Raw genomic sequence first — 17,095 nt, 5'->3', positions numbered from 1 at the left:
GAAAATTAAAACGAGTTAGCGACTAAAAAGGTAATCCCAATTTTCTAAAAAAAAATCTAAATATTTTCAAAAGAGCCGGTGTGTATTCATGGGCCTACAAGTTTGTCTTAATATTAAAGCTCCTTCGTTTGATCAGAAGGTCAGTAACAGCATACCTGAAATAAGAAATGCACAAAATAAATGGAAAGAAAAAATCTCACCTCTTAACTACAAGAGTGAAATCATCCACGGACAGTCAAATTCCAATTTATAGCATCATTCCACCAAGAGCAGGCGCATACATGTCTTTAGATACTCTGTCATTAGTCTAGAGTAAATAATGTTTTATTTTGTTGAATCCGTCTGTTTGCATGAATTAGGAGTTTTTAGGTTGTGCCTCGTGTTTGATTGAGTTGCGACACTTTTCACAAACCAGGAGAGACATTGTTTCCACTTGGTTTGTATATATACTTGTAAGTTGTATGAGTGTACTGAAAGAATGTGCTTGCAACTGTACTCGAAACTCTCTCGGATAGGAATATTGGAATCCAAATCAGTATAGAAATCAGCAATATTATTTAGGAAAGTTTCAAGGAGCTATATTTTACCGTCGTTCCTTTTGCAGCATATGTTTTGGTTTCAATCGGTCGACCCATTATACCATGGACTATGGAAGATTCTGTGCAGTTAACAAGATTTAATTCAACACCTAATGCAAACACTCCACACTACCATCTTCGGGGCCATTGCCGAGTGGTAATCTATCAACAGAAAGAACCAAAGGGAAGATGAAATAAGATGATACAATAACGCCACACCGGCCAAAAATCTGGGGAATTAGTCCCGCTACAGTACTCTGAAGTGTCCATATATTTGGTATGCAGATTAGTTTCAATGCCAACTAAGCAATTTCCACTGGAAGGTACAAGCATTCCGACTGTAACTGTGATCCCTCAAAAATCTTGGCAACCTACTGGAAAATGTTCCACATGATTTGGGCCTTGTAGACTAATCAGTTAAGCGCTGAAATTTCAAGATCTTCCATCTAACGGGATTCATCATGGCACAAATTTCACATCTGAGCATTGCATTGCAGTACATAAAACCCTAACAAATTACTTCTGGTTTCAAAGGGAAAAACCAAGCAGAAGACACTAAATTTCAAGACTCCGCCCCTTAAGCAGAGGGGAGCAAGTAAAGCGAAGGAAAATATGAATTACCCATTCATGAATAATCAGAAATACATAATGAGAAAATATCCTTTTCATCAATAATCAGAAATATGTGACATAAATATCCTTTTATCAATAATCAGAAGAGTTTTACAAAGACTCTAAACTCCAGACCGTAACCCTACCAACTGCAAAGATTAAGAAATATTGCGACTCTAACTACTAGGACGTCAAACAGAAGGCATCCAATGAACTGAACACAGTTGTCCATCACGCCTCACTGTCAACGCTTGAGCTCTGCTGCCTATGCTGCTGCTTTCTGCAGATAGATAATATTCGTCGGTAGAACAATCAACTTAAACCAAAGAAAAGTCGCCCTCACAATTTTTCATTGAAGGTCAGCAACTTACATTAGTATCAAGTGTTTCTAATTTGCTCATCTTGGCAAATATGTTGCCATAAAACTGAGCGTCCTTATTGTACTCCTTCATTTTTTCCTTCAAGACTTTATACTCAAGCTTTCCATCCCTGTTTCAACAAAGATTCCACCCCAACATACATTCAGTCAATAGACATTGGACATCAATGAATTAGCCAGTACAATGAAAAAGGTATAATACATACCTGTTGTTGATATCAATTTCCAACGCCTTCTTAATATCAATCTCAGCAAGGTCCAAATCAGCCAGCTGGATGTAAGCTTGGGCTCGTCTATAGAGTGCCTTGACATTCGCACTCTCAAGTTCTAGTACCTACAATATTATTAATGGAACATTAATCCTCAGGCCCCTTGCTTTTATGCGATTTGAGTTGTAGGTATAAGTTGGTCCGCAGTTACCTTTGTGCAAAGCTTCTCTGCCTGTTTGTAGTCCTTTAACTTCAGCTTGCAAGCTGCATTGTTCAGATTGCAGCTTACCTTCAGAACCTTGGACTGTTTCTTTTCCTCTTCACTGAAGTTGGTGTCATATTCAATAAATTTACCAGCCTGATTCAAGGAGATTTTAAGTCAGATGCAATAACACAAAATCATATCTAAAATGATTTGATCCTACTAAAAACTATCTTGCCTTTCATATCTTTTTGAAGCCTTAACATATTTTCCAGCTTTGAATGCTACATTTCCTTCCTCTTTCCTACCAGCAGCTTCAATTTTCTCAGGTGTGTTCATGTCCCATGATTCTCTCTCCTAATGATAGAAAAGGACAATTTTAAACTCACTCATGCCAAGCACAATGCAAGAGCCGCACAAAGAGAAATCTCACTGAAGATACCTTGACAAAGGATTCAAGCTCAACTTCATAGTATAATACTCTATAATGTTGAATTCGGGGGAACAACAGCCAATTCTTGCTTGGATTCAGATGAACCGAAACCATATTCTGGAGCAATAGTCAACTCTGCAACCTCGCCTTTCTTCATTGTCATGGCAGCTCTATCAAGTCCATCAACAACTTGCTCTGCAAAATGTAAAGACTACACTTCAGTATCCAGTTTAATATTGTTAACAAAGAAAGCATGCAAAGTCCACCGACATGAAAAATTACCTTCATCCGTCTTGAACTCAAATAGCTCATCATCGTCATGCCCCTTCTTCAGAAATACAGTTCCATCTTGCAACTTCCCAATAAGTTTCACTGTCAGACAAATGAGATAACATTATTATGCACACTACAACGCATTCCATTCCACTAAGAACTCCTACAATTTATTACAATAACAAAAATCGAACTAATACTCCTTATTATCCACTGTTCCTTCATTTGGACGCTCATAACCTTCTCCTTCCTTGACAATCTTCTTTATAACCTTCTTGTCATTAGTCACTTCAGTCACAGTCTTCCACGAAACCAATTCAAGAGTTATATGAAGTGTGGCACTTGGTGGCACAGCGCCTTCAGCACCAGAGGCTGGTCGCCCCATCTCTCCAAAGCCATCTGAAAGTACAGAAATGCAATGTAAGTGACAGGTTCCACAATCTGTACAATTCAGTGATTTCCACTTCAAGAAAACTTACATTGTGGCTTCACTGTTAGGAAAACCTTTTCTCCCTTCTTCATTGTCTTTACTGCTTTTGATAGTGCTGGGCAGAAATAACCTGGTTGCAAAGGCAGAACATGCAGATTCCGTTAGAGAAGTCGGAACAAAGATAAGCAACTAGCATTCACCCTAAAGTAAGGTACAAAACTCCCACCATCACCAACGGTAAACTCCACCCCTTCAGATTTAGAAACCACTGTACCATCCTCAAGCTGAGCTTCATATTTAACTGCAGAATGGACAAAAAGGAAGCAGGTAAAATAACCACACAATTCCATCTCACTAAAATCAACTAAATGATGCAATATGCAGGTCAATAACACACCAAGCACTTCATCGAGGTCCTTTGGATTCTCCCACTTCTCTCCCGCGGTAAGTACCTTCTTGAAAATTCCTCCATCCTTGCAAATGTCCTTGACACTAGACCAGGAAAGCAGCTCAACATCAAACTGAAGTGTCGCATTGGGAGGAATTGTTGGAGAGGAGCCAGATTCACCATAAGCCAACTCAGGGGGGATTGTAAATAAAGAGTTTTCACCCTTCTTCATGGTCTTGATACCCTGGTCCCATCCCTTGATCACTTACCCTGCCATGGATACCACAAGAATCATCAATTATAGTGGAAGGTAATTACAGCGTGGATTCTGATACTTGGAAGGTTCGAGATCATAATTCTAATCAACAAAATTCATAATGCGATATAGATATACACAACAAAGACTAGCAAGCAACAAAAGATCAACCTTCCACTGTATTTTCACAATGAAACAAAAGAACAATGCACATCTTTACTTAGGTAGAAACTTTAAATCCATTTCAAAATCAACAATTTTCTTCCATAGGCAAGAAATACTAGCAAGGAATATCACAGACCAGTACCAGATATATGTTTGTTTGCATGATAAAAAGTTGTTCTCAAACATATTTATCTACAGTCGCCATGGAAAATATAACACAAATGACCACTAAAGGTTATGTTAAAATATTCGGACGATTCGGACACCAGAGCGTCTCACATTTGTAAGACTGGATGTCTAAACCAGTAAGTAACGAAGGCTATAAACGAGCAATTAAACAGTTATATGAAGATGGGCAGAAATACGGCCATACACCCCCCACGCCCCAAATAGAACTGGTAAAAGAGTCCAGCTATTCAATCTTGGCTCATTCTTGGTGTGTTCAAACTCAGCTCGTGTTAAAATATGAGCTGATCCTACACATATTCTAAGGCTCCTTAGAAAACTAACAGGGCTTGAAGACAACTAGGTTTCAACTCACTACAATTCTACAGTGGTGAACTGACTGAGTTACTCGGGATCAAGTCAAATTCGGCTCGCTCGAGCTCACACAAATTGCAAGATGAGTCAAGCCTGACGACATCTTCAGGCTTATTTAGAAACAAATAAACGAGCCAAGCTTGACCATATTGAAGCTCTAATTGTTGACTGAAAGACCAGCCTGTCCCTAGGCAACAAAGTGACAAACTATACCAAAATAGTGTAGCACTCTCCATTTTGTACATCAAACCGAGTACAAGAAAAGCTTCTTACGATAAATGAGGACAATCAAAGTGTCTTACATTTCTAAAAATGAACATGCAGTGTCCCAGTTCTAAGATTTAACGTCTAAGTTACATGGACACGCCATATCTTGAAAATAATCTGTGTTGGATATGTATCCACATGTCCGTGTCAGACTCGTGTCTGATTCTTCATATCCCTCTGTGTCAGATACGGACACACCTATCCGTGTCAATGTAACTTAGTTTAAAGTATACAGGACAAATATGGAAAGCAATCTAGTGATTATCATAAAACTGTACAGCACTCATTTAACTTGTTCAAAAAGTATATAAAATAGCATAACAGAAAAGATATAAAGCCTTCTCAAAACATTTTATTAACAACTACATGCAAATCAATCGAGATCACATCAAGATTAGTATAAAATCACATTTATAATCACTCATTCTAATACCACATTATCTAACAACAAAACTTCCACAAAATTTCTCGCCATAAATAAATAAAATAAATCACACTCAAAGTTTGAGAATTGAGAAAGTTTTCGGGTACTCACAATGCAAGTTAATAATGCTAGTATACTGCAAAGCAGTGGACCACATTAAACTTTAATTGACTAATTTTACTTCATTTGCTAATTTCATATTCTTGAAATAGGCATCTCAGACGTTTCCCTAGGACTAGGCTTTTTCTATTAGCCCGAGAGTCTCTCTTCCTATTCATTTCCTTCTACAAGATATACTTCATTATAGTACATCGGCAGTGTTTCATTATAGTACATCGGCAGTGTTGGTATGCACCATTGATATTCGTATGTACTAGCAGTGTGCATTACTAACTTAGACATCACCTGTATTGCCTCACAACAACGCCTGCAATCAAATCAGATTCCACCTACACAATGGCTGCAGTAGGTCGATCCAGAATATCAACCGTATCAAGCAAAATATTTTCAAAGAACATTATCTCACACCAAGACGGGAATTACTAATGAGCCTATCAAATCTCTCATCAAGAATCATACCTTCTGGCAGATTCTGTAGACTCATAAAATTATTCCAAAGCAGTTCAGTAATGAACAATCCCAAAACATTGCTAAATTAATTTCAATTCTTATACTGAATTTAGATAAGATACTCGATCCGATCATAAAAAGCATTCTCCTTTAAAAGCTCATAAATGAAGGCCATTTATCAATGGACACAGTATCACAAGAAAAACTACATGACGACTGATGTAAGGTTCACAGGATAATTGAGACACTAAACCCCCCCCCCCCCCCACCCCCCAACAAATGTATGTAGTCTGTGCCTATCTGATTTATCAGTAAGCATGTAAGAGTTACAGATGAAGACAGAAACACCCAGCATTACTACAGATATGGAAAGTACTGACTAGTTAGAATATCCCCACAAATCTCATTTAGAATTCATTGTTTGCCGCTTCCTCGGGTTTGAACCTAATATTCTTTGAAGTCCCTCGGCATTACAATTATCACTTTACAACCTCATGGTGGTGCGACAACGGATTTCGCCTCCTGGAACTCTCTGCGTATTTTACCTGTAGTTTCTATTCGGGTCACTTTCAGACTCAGGAAAGTATTTATGGGCATCAAACGGCTGAATCCTGGAATCTGACTCAGAGTAATTGAAGCTGGTTCCCCGATGCATTGGAGCAAACGCTGCAAAGACAGTGACTGTGTCAAGTGCACAAATGGTGAAGTGGATACTAAGACAATTAATTGAAAAGGTCCTTACAGGGATGGTAAACTATTCTTTGGGTTTGGCTTGGATTGAGGGTGTATAGAAAAGAATGTGTCTGCATTTAACAAGTCTCAAACTTTATGAGCATCCAACTCAAAACCAAATGGCTATGAGTGGAGAGGCCCAGGAACTTTTATACTGTATTACAGGGCTTTAAACTTCCCATGTGGGACTATACTAAACATCTCAGCAACAAGCATGGTTGTGATTCATATTGTTTGCGGCAGGGTTCTCCAATATTTTCTCTCCCCTTGATCACTCCGAGGTGGTCTTCACTTTAACAGGGAATCATATAACGACGAAGAGCTTAAAGCCCAAAGAATGATGGTGTTTAAATTGCATATATTTTGCAGTGTACACTCTTTACATTTAGATGCCAAGTTTATGTTAGAAGTTTAAATATAGATGCCAAGTTTATGAAAGTCAGACAGATAAACAACTGTTGAAATCATATCATAAATGGAAACACAGGCCATTTTTTGTGGACGATTTTGAAATGAATTTATGGTAGACTAAGCAAAATTTTAAGTCTGTCACTTACTCTTGGATGCAATCTGAATTATAAAGAGGAAACAGAAAATGTTATGATGCATATGCATATTGTTCACAAAAACAACAACAAAAATTTAAATTACTCATCACGAAACCAACCTTTCTCACTCATTCTTCTCTCCTTGTCATATTCAAACTTATCCCGAATGCGGTCAACCTTCTCCCAAGTATCACCATTCCTGCTTCCTCCTTGAAAACCTTGATCCTACATTTTAGAATCATAAACAGTCATTCAAATTAAACCAGAGGATTCATTCAGTTAATCCAAACAATGAAGACAGGGCTTCTGCACGGGGAGTATATTACAAACTTTGACACGACAGAAAGATACTTCATCCTTTCTTTTATTTGTTTATTTTTTTGATCGGTATACTTCATCCATTTCAGGTTGCACCGACTTTGGACAGCATGACAATTTCTAAAATCCCCCCCCCCCCCCTTTCTGTCTCGTTAACCGAGAAGCAGATTTATCCGTGGCAGGGTGCCCTCTTTTGTGCCCAAGAGACTAAGTATTCGTCAACATTATTGGAAAATTCCGAACACATGTATGTAACTTGGAATAATCAGCCTAGAAATATACAGCACGGGAGAAATGAGAATAATCAGATTAACTGTTCTAATATCAAATATAGAATCTAGTCTTATCACTCACTAGATACAAGCACCACTGTGTTTCGGTAAGATGGTAACCCTAAATTCTCCGCTCTTACCTTACAATATCTGAAACTGGAAGCAATGAAGTACGCATAGTTACTTAGTAGTAAATAATGTCATCATAACAAAATATGGGACACTGTACATTAGTAGCGTTAATACCTTAACTTGTTCAGAATTGGACCGCCTTCTCCTGGAAAACAAAAACTGGCATATGTAAATACAAATACCAAATGCTCCATTCATAATATATTTGAATAAGATGAAATTAAAAAGATTAGCAGGATAAAGTTGACAATGGCATCCTTCAACAAAGAATTTAGTAGAGAAAAGAACTAAAATTGAGTACTGAACATAAAGGAGGTGCATAGATGCGTACATTGGACTCAAATGGCTTTGAATGCACCAAGTCAGAAGATAAATACAATTGTTTAGAATGTTAAACACATCATACTTTATTCCTTGTTTGCTTACTCATTTACTCCTCTTAATTAAAGTCATTTCTCTTAAAAAAATCTCTTCAAATGGAACAAGGAAACCTTTGGGATTTTTTCTCTCAAATTTCAACTCTTAAACATCAATTAAATCATCTCCGTTCTCTCCCTATGGATAATGAAGACCTGTCTCAAGTAAAGTCTATTTCTAATTTTATTAATACCTTACACGCTAAAGAAGAGGATTAATGGAGACAGAACTCTAGATTAACTATACTTACAGATCAACCTTTCCATGTTACTGCTAATGTTAGAAGGAGTAGAAATAAAAATGATAAATTGCAAACTGATTCAGGTGATTGGCTTCTTAAACGGGAAGACATAGCTGATTACCTTCGTCACTCTTTCTCCTCCCTTTTGATTCTTCTTCAACTCAGACTATGTCTCCTGCCTCAGATGACTCTCTAATGGATATATCTAACTTATTCGATTGTCATATCACACCTTCTAGTAATGATTTCCTTACTTCTTGTCTATCAAGTAAAAAAAATTAAAAAGTACTAAAATGTACGAACGGTCATAAATCTCCTGCCCAGCTGGCCTGCATGAGATCCCTGCCCTTTTCGCGAACATAGTTAGACGTCAAGGAATATATATGGTTCAAAAGTTCTTACACTGCATTTTGAAGAATATCTCAACCACACTTTCATTTGCTTAATACCCAAGTCTCAAGCTCCTTCTAAGGTCAAAGATTATATGCCAATAGTCTTTGTAATGTGTCTTACAAAATAATTTCTAAGATTTTGGCCAATAAATTTACTCCTGAAATCTATCTTACCCAACCAAGGAGCTTTTGCTCCAAATAGGTCCAGAGGTGATAATGTCGATGTGGTTCATGAAGTTATCCATAAAATTAATCATGTCAGAAACATGAATAAGAAAGGCCTCATTGCTCTCAATTAGATATGTCCAAGGCCTATGATAGAGTTGAATGTGCTCCTTTACTAATCATTTTCTCTATTCTTGGGGGTTTTCTTATAAGTGGATTAGTGTAATTTGATTTTGCATATCTACAGTAACTTATGAAATCTTCCTTAATGGTTTTCCTCTCCAAACTTTTAAACCAAATAGAGGACTTATACAGGGTGACCCTCTATCATCCTATCTCTTTATTAGTGAAGCTCTTTCTAGACTTCTTCATAAACCTCAAGTTGAAAAGAACATAAACTTACCAAAATATCTAAAGGCTCATCTGGCATTTCTCATATGTTATATGCCGATGACCTCATTATCTTTGGGAAAACAAAACTATATGAAGTGCATACTATCCAGTCTACTCGTAACACATATTGTAAAGCTACAGGTAATGTATTAATGTAGACAAATCAACTATTCTATTTAGTAATAATACTACACCTCGCCAGCCTATACTATGTCCACCTTTTCTATTCCAAAGAAATTAACAGAACAAATGAGTTCTGCCTGTAACTTTTGGTAGAGGAGAGCTAGTTACAGTAAGGCTCCTCACTTGTGCTCCTGGGAGAAATTAAACAGACCTAAGATTCTTGGGGGATTGGGCTTTAGGAATCCACATTATTTTAATATGGCTCTTCTTTGCTAGCTCTGTTCGAGAATTTTAACACAAAATTCTATACGGAACCAAGTTATAAGATCAACTGAATTTAGATTCAACTTCTGCTCCAAGACCACTGATATCTCCTATTTGTCAAGGACTCTTGCAAGCTAAAAAATAAATAAAAAGAACGTTAATGTGGAGTATTGAGAATGGTCTCCAAGTTATTCTGGACTGATCCCTGGCTATTAGTCAATGGAAGTCCTACCGTCTTAAACCTTTGTCGGCATCCACCACTTTCTTATGACCCTGCTTTGACTGTTAGTGATTTCATTACCCCCACAGGAGAGTGGAATCACAATTCTCCAAGAGGAATCCTCCATCCATTAATATTGCAATCTGTACAGAACATCTATGCCAGACACTCCACCGAAGAATCCATAATTTGGATTCCTTCTGTGAATGGGTTTAGTGCCTTGAGGCTTAAGCCTTACATGTTGTTATGCTTTGTTTACTTGTTTTTATATTTTGTTTATCATTTTTCTTTTCTCCATTTTTTCTCATTTTTTTTATGGCGTAACCCCTCATAACTATTAATAATATTAAAAACTCCCTGTAAGGTTATGTTTTAGCATGAAAACACCTCATTCTATTAAAAATCACAAAGCTTCATCACCAAACCCTATTTTTTATCATTCTCTATTTTTTTCCGTTGAGGCTTCAGCCTCACAGAGGCAGAGAGCCTTGAGGCTTTTATGTGCTTTTTCATCATTCTCTATTTTTTTTTCCGTTGAGGCTTCAGCCTCACAGAGGCAGAGAGCCTTGAGGCTTTTATGTGCTTTTTTAAACATCCAGTACACGCAAAGACTGCAGTGGAACCTGGCCTTATGACTGCTGAATTTGAAGTCCAACTAGGGAAACAATACCAGGTTCCAAGCCTCATACTTATAGGAGATAATGGAGCTGTTATCAATGCTCTACATCCACCTCGTAAGGCTGTTTCCTGGAGATTTAAGCCGACTGAGGAGAACACTTTAGGTCAAGCAAAATGTTATAGTTCTTTTTGCTTAGGTGTATAACGAATTCATGAAAAAGTTAGGCCTATAAAGTAACACAAGAGGCCATGCACAATCTGTTGATGCTATCATTGTCATGGCAGTTATGAATTAATTTATCCAAAAAAAGAAAGAAAGAAATATATAGACCTGTATGGTGAAAAATTGAAATCATCGTCTTCCGCAGATTCATAATTGGCATGATCCTTGGCGAGCTTCTTGGAATAGCCTTCATCCCAGTACAGCCTCTCCCAATTTTCTCTAAGCTCCTGATATAGTTCCATATATCTTTTACACCATGGCGCGTGCTCCTATGAAAAATAAAAGACCAGCATGTTTACTAACAGCATTACACAATCTTACATCCAAAATGCACACAATTGTCAGAACCAATACTGTGGATTATACACGCCGAAGCAGAAAAAGGATAGAAGATAAATGGGGAAAACTGTTTTAAAGCAATATGCAAAGATAATAACACAGCGCGTAAGTAACCGTATGCCTTGCAAATTTACAGTTCTCTCATGATGCACCAGAAGATATCAATTGAGATAACTGGAGTGGTTGAACCCCAAATGCTCATACATCCATAAACATGTGAAGTAACATACAATTTTTCTACATTTTACTCAAACGATTTGCTTGATAGATCATGCTATGTAAAGCAAAAAAAATGTGCATATCATCAAGCTAGTCATGCCCTCATATATGTCATGGCATCCACCGGACGTTTGCAGATTCATATATTTAGGTAAATGATATTTAATTTTGCAGTAGCACCTTCTACCAAATGATAAAATTCGGAAGCCCTCAATAACATTTCTCCAACCTAACTAATTTTCTACAGACATTGTCAACACTTGGAACCAAACATGAACGAAAAATCCATGGTTCTTTTTCTTTCACAAAAGGTTGTATATTTGCAAGATGTATACTTTTTCCTACACCAATGAACTTGCATTTAAAAAGGGATATGATCTAAAACTTCATTGCACTTAAAATCTTCCTATACATACATGCACAACTCCAACCCTTCCAAAATAAAGTGATTTTCAATCCAAAGACAGAAACTTTAACTAATACAAACAATGCCCAACCTCAAAATAAGCAAAACTAACAAACCAAATGCAAAAACAACATGTAAAAAGAAGCCTGCATACCGATTATTTAAGAACAAGACGAGTTCTCCGCAAGAACTGTTCTCTCATCTGATTCCTACACTTATTAGGAATGTTATCTCGTGGAATAACAAACCTTTCTCTTGGTGGAACATTTTCACCAATCTCATGCATTTCTCCGTCAACAACCCGCCACTCTGTTTTCTCGTCCACTTTTCTTAAACTTGTTGTTCTTCCTTGTATATGAACCTGAACCTGAACCTGAACCTGAACCAAAACCTGTTATTGCCCATCTTATTAGTTGCTGTTGTTGGAAACCGTGGTAGAGTAGTTTCTGTAAAAAAATTTGCTGTTACTGATGATAGCATGGTAACGAGAGTTACTACTGAGTGCAGTGGAATGAGACAGGTTCGCTTTTACTTCTTCTGTTCTTGTTTCAGTGATTACGGCCCCAAGTACAAACCCCAATAATAATCTCGGCCTCAAGTCCACTGAGTGGGCTGATGTCATCATACATCATATTTTTTACTTATCCGTGAGGGGAGCGAACATTTTGGGAGAAGGGGGGGGTTATACAGACAAAAACCAACTTGGTTGGTTTCTTTCTGTCTGTCCTCATCTCTTCCCTTCTGTTTTTTCTCTTCCTCTCTCTCACTCTCCCCTTTTCTCTCCCTCTCCAGACACTCTAAATCTCCACTCCTCCTTCTCCATCTCCACTCCTCCATCTTTCTCTCCCACTCCGCTCACCCCCACTGCTTAGCAGTATACTAATAATTTCAGCTCAAGAACAAATCGGACTGATGTCATTATATGTAAATTCAAATTTTACATACTACTACTCCGGCTAATACCCGCTTTCATAGTCATGTGTACTACAAGTCTGCTAATTGGATTCTAACCTTCGCATGGCATTTGTAAATATGGAGAACCCTATAGTGAAGCATACACAAGTTTTAAAAAAAAAAAAAATTGTAATTATATAGAAAAGGTTATCATGAGGACCTTATCCCTCAGGCCAATCATCTAATGGCTACATATTTTTATGTTAATTGAGTTACTCAAAACAATATTGTTAAACACACGTTTTGCCTTGCTACACTTATTTGTTTCACGTTTTGCAGTTAGTGTCTAGGCGATTTATTAGCTTTATAATTATTTCAAAAAGATATTGGATCTTGAACAATTGAAATAACAGGCGTAAGCAGTCTATTGCTTGGTAGATGATTTATACATGCACGCTTACACTAATTTTAAGTGCAAAGTATGTTATCTTTAAAATATTTTATGTTGGCTTTTTGATATTTTTATAAAACAAACTCTTTAGCATAATTTGTATTGTTGTTTCTCCTCTTTTGAACTTCGTTAGTTTTGTGTTGTAAGACACATACATAAACATATCATTTTTATCTTGAAAATATATTGTATCTTAAAATAAATCTTGAAAAATTGAAACATTCGTAAATGCAAAAAATAACAAACTTTTGTAAGTAGCCTACCATTTGGTAGCAAATTTACATGCTTACACTACTTTTCAAAGCAAAGTATGTTATCATTTTCATTTTGGAAAATAAATAAATAATAATATTGGTATTTTGCTGTTTTTATTAAGCCCAAGTAGAGAGTTGTCTCTCAAAGAGATTATATGCTACAAATAGCTCATTCATTTGAAACTTTTTCATGTTGTCATAAGTGAGCATGAGATGCAATTAGTAGATTTAATGACTAAAAGTTGCCTGGATTAAATCTATACCAAAGAGTTTTTAGAGTTTAGATCAAACTATATTATTCGGCTAAGAGGATTTTTAATCGCATGAAGAAGAATAACCAATTGAAGAATATTTTAACTGTCCTCAATGATCCCACAAACCTGATTTCACATTATCAAATTCGATTTCACTAGTCCATGGATGAATGATATGTAGATTATGTTATACGATGAATGGATGACGACTTTTGTTTCTATGAAACGCAATTTTGCTTAAGCTTTATACATTTGTGTATATATTATGCTTAAGTTTGCTTACGTTTATTGATTAAAATAATAATAATAATAATAATAATCGGAAAGGTCTTGGCAGCTCAATTTGTTGTGGTACTTGACCTCCAAATCATTTGTATGATTTATTTTGAAAATTAAATTAAATATATTCTTTTGTTAAAAAAAATAAAAAAAATAAAAAACTCAAACTCCCAATACTTATAGAATCATATACCTACATGGACCTACTCATGCATGGCTTCCTATTAGGCCCATATTATGGCCCATTGACCCTTTTAAACTGAAAGTCTGAAACAAAAGAGAACAAGATGACTTGGCTGGTCCTCATTTCTTTATTATTCTTTCTCCTCACAAAACAAGAATAACACAAAAGAGGAGAAATTTATAACTGTTAACAAAATTTATAACTGTTAACAAAGAAAAGAAAATGCAATGTCGGGAAATTGCTCGTAGTGTATTATCTCATGACAAAATTTACAACTATTAACAAAAAAATTATTTCGTTGTATCATTTAAATCACCAAACGTGGCATTTTTCTGTTTCGTTAAGTTCATAATTTCATCTTCATTCTTCATGTTCTTCATAGATATCACCCAGAAGTCTTAACAAGAAGTCCTTCGATAGGGCGGCAAAGGAAAGCTTTGCACTTCCAATGTAAGGAGGGTCCTTCAAAATCATCCTATTTCGCAAACAAAGTGACAGGTTTTGCTCGGGTCTTGTCCCCAAATCTTTGTCAAGTTGGAAAAACTTGCTCCAAGAAGAAGTTGGCAGAAGATGAAAAGGATCAAGAACTGGTAGGTAATAAGCATCATACAGAGTCAAAGGACTGAAGACATCTAGCTCAGCTTTCTGTTATTCTGTTGTAACCGTTTTCTGACACATCTCATCCTAGTCAACAATAGTTAGTTAGATTGTAGAATTAGAGTATATATAGATGTATGTATAACAAGAATCTTTTAAGAGAAATAAATTTCAGTTTTATGTTTTGAGGTTAATCCTCTTCTTCTTCTTTCATTTCTGTTCTTGAATAAGAACATATTTATGGTATCGGAGCATTCAATTACCTTACGGTATCAAATAGATCCAAATTTTTTCTTCAAATGACAAGAAATAATCAAGTTTCAGCTCAAAATCATCATCAACTATCAATTTCAAACTCAACCATGAATCAAGAAACCAACCTAAATGGTGGTGCAAATGGTGTAAATGATCGAATTCCACCAGTGATTCCACCAAATTCACAAGTTTCTAGTGCTTCAATGGCAGCTCAGCGTTTTCACACTGGATTATTTTCTCCAATTATTGGTTCAATGGCGGCTACTCAAGATGCATCATCTTTAGTGAGTTCGTTTCAAAATTTATCTTTTCAAAATATTTCTAATCTAGTTACTGTGAAACTTGATAGAGAAAATTATTTACAATGGAAATCATGTTTTAGACCAATATTGAAATTTTAATCTTTCAAATTTGGTAACCGTAAAGAAAAGTGTCAAGAATACTTGAGAGATGATATGGGCAATGAAAGTAATCAGGTTAATCCTTTATATTGTGATTGGGTGAGAAGGGATCAAACTCTATTGATTTGGCTAAATGCTACATTGTCAAGTGAATTACTACCATATATAGTGGGAGTGTCGACTGCTCATGAACTCTGGAAAATATTAGAGACTAGATTCTCTACCATCTCAACAACACATGTTATGCATGTCACACCCCGAATTTCGACAGAATTCGGAAAAACATTATTTGTCCCCGACTCTTCGATCTCCGAGGTGTGACGCACTCTCCACTTCCAAAAACCCATAAACAGTTTAAATATGCGGATAATTAAAAACCAATAAAAATTTCAATTAAACAAATGTCCTATTCATTTCAAAAATTCTCAAATACTGATTACTTACAAATCTTCTTTCAACAACTCTTTAATTAAAATTACAAATGAAAATACTAATAATATTGCCTCAACTGAAAAACATATATCACCTTAAGGGAAAACAAAACACATCCTGAGATGCAACGCTAACGCAAACCTTAAGCAGCAACCAATCTTCTTCAACACTAAACCTGTCAAAACTTATCAACTATGTTCATTGAATGAACACACCCGATAAGCAAACATGCAAATCGGGTCAGCATTATAAACAATGCTGGTGTGAGTAGTCTTAAAATACAACATATAATATACATATATATATACACAATCCATACGGCAGTTAGTTCCTCCACCGAGGCGCCTTAACTTTCAACGACTAATACAACATTCTTAAGTTCAATAATCTAGGCAGGTAGTTCCTCCACTGAGGCGCCTTAACTTCCAACAACTAATACAACATATCATACGCATAATAAAAAGGCATTTAGTTCCTCCACGAGGCGCCTTTGGTTCTAACTAAATTACTAACCAGCCAAACATATACAATCATCTATCTAGAGATATATCATTTACCAACATATTACCATAATTATATTAGTTTAGACTTTCTTTGTGTGTCCCTAAAATCGCGTCGGATCTATGTCTTACCTAGTTTCCCCTGGCTACCACAATAATCGCAAACCCAACGCCGAACATGTACATCCATGCCTCCTTTACATAATGAGCCACTCCGCATGCGTAACTACTCCGGCGGGATGCCGCGACACCGTAAATCCTCACACGGAAGCCAAATCTATGTAAGCACCGCCACTATTCGCATAAAAATATTATGCATCATCGTTCTATTTTGCGAACGGAATAATCAAGTTCCTATTCGGCTACGCCAGAGGGCCATTCAGCCTTTTAAGCGAACGCCGGGAGGGCCGCCCGAAGGCCATTCGATTAACAAACGCTGGGAGGGTCGCCCGAAGGCCATTCAGATTAATCAAACGAAAGGGCCAATCACACGAGTTGTGGTAGTCAGGTTCTAGGATTTTCGTTACGTAATTTATTCAAGTGTCATACATTAATGACTCATAAACATTCTACTATATCACGTGCAGGTCAATTGCCTTATTGCACTAAGCCCCAATATATAGAAATATCTCAATTATATCTCATAGTCACTTTCATTCTTTCACGTGCCAATATATTATTGCACTACGCCACAATCCCGTGGGCAAATATTCACCGATACTATATTAACATCTCACATATAAAATAATGGAGTGTATATACATTTCTCCAAGATATTGCATTAATATAAATATCCCAGCATATTATCACATGTCACAATGCTTCAACGTATCACATACATTTTTA

At 36.5% G+C, this 17,095-nt stretch overlaps 1 protein-coding gene and 1 pseudogene across 2 annotated transcripts in view; both read right to left on the bottom strand.

The window, feature by feature from the left end:
- The window catches only part of LOC147519130 (peptidyl-prolyl cis-trans isomerase FKBP62-like), a 58,622-nt pseudogene extending 46,261 nt beyond the window's left edge, over positions 1-12,361 (bottom strand). Inside the window, exons 1-4 of the transcript XR_015213127.1 lie at positions 11,903-12,361; positions 10,893-11,053; positions 7,843-7,873; positions 7,126-7,231 (exon numbers count right to left, since the gene is read on the bottom strand). The product of XR_015213127.1 is annotated as a peptidyl-prolyl cis-trans isomerase FKBP62-like (transcript). The remainder of the gene's footprint in view (positions 1-7,125; positions 7,232-7,842; positions 7,874-10,892; positions 11,054-11,902) is intronic.
- Positions 1,225-3,974, bottom strand: LOC147519131 (peptidyl-prolyl cis-trans isomerase FKBP62-like). The gene is given in 13 exon segments (XM_086595016.1): positions 1,225-1,470; positions 1,562-1,679; positions 1,776-1,903; positions 1,990-2,138; positions 2,220-2,337; positions 2,423-2,467; positions 2,469-2,608; positions 2,696-2,791; positions 2,897-3,085; positions 3,166-3,246; positions 3,343-3,417; positions 3,514-3,768; positions 3,932-3,974. Coding segments are annotated over 13 exon segments (1,452 nt in total). The 3' UTR covers positions 1,225-1,455.
- Positions 12,362-17,095: the final 4,734 nt, after the last annotated feature.

This window comes from Coptis chinensis, chromosome 2 (genome assembly GCF_015680905.1).
Source record: "Coptis chinensis isolate HL-2020 chromosome 2, ASM1568090v1, whole genome shotgun sequence".
Taxonomy (NCBI): domain Eukaryota; kingdom Viridiplantae; phylum Streptophyta; class Magnoliopsida; order Ranunculales; family Ranunculaceae; genus Coptis; species Coptis chinensis.
Note: the sequence above shows the minus strand (reverse complement) of the source record. Positions and strands in the feature narration are given on the sequence as shown.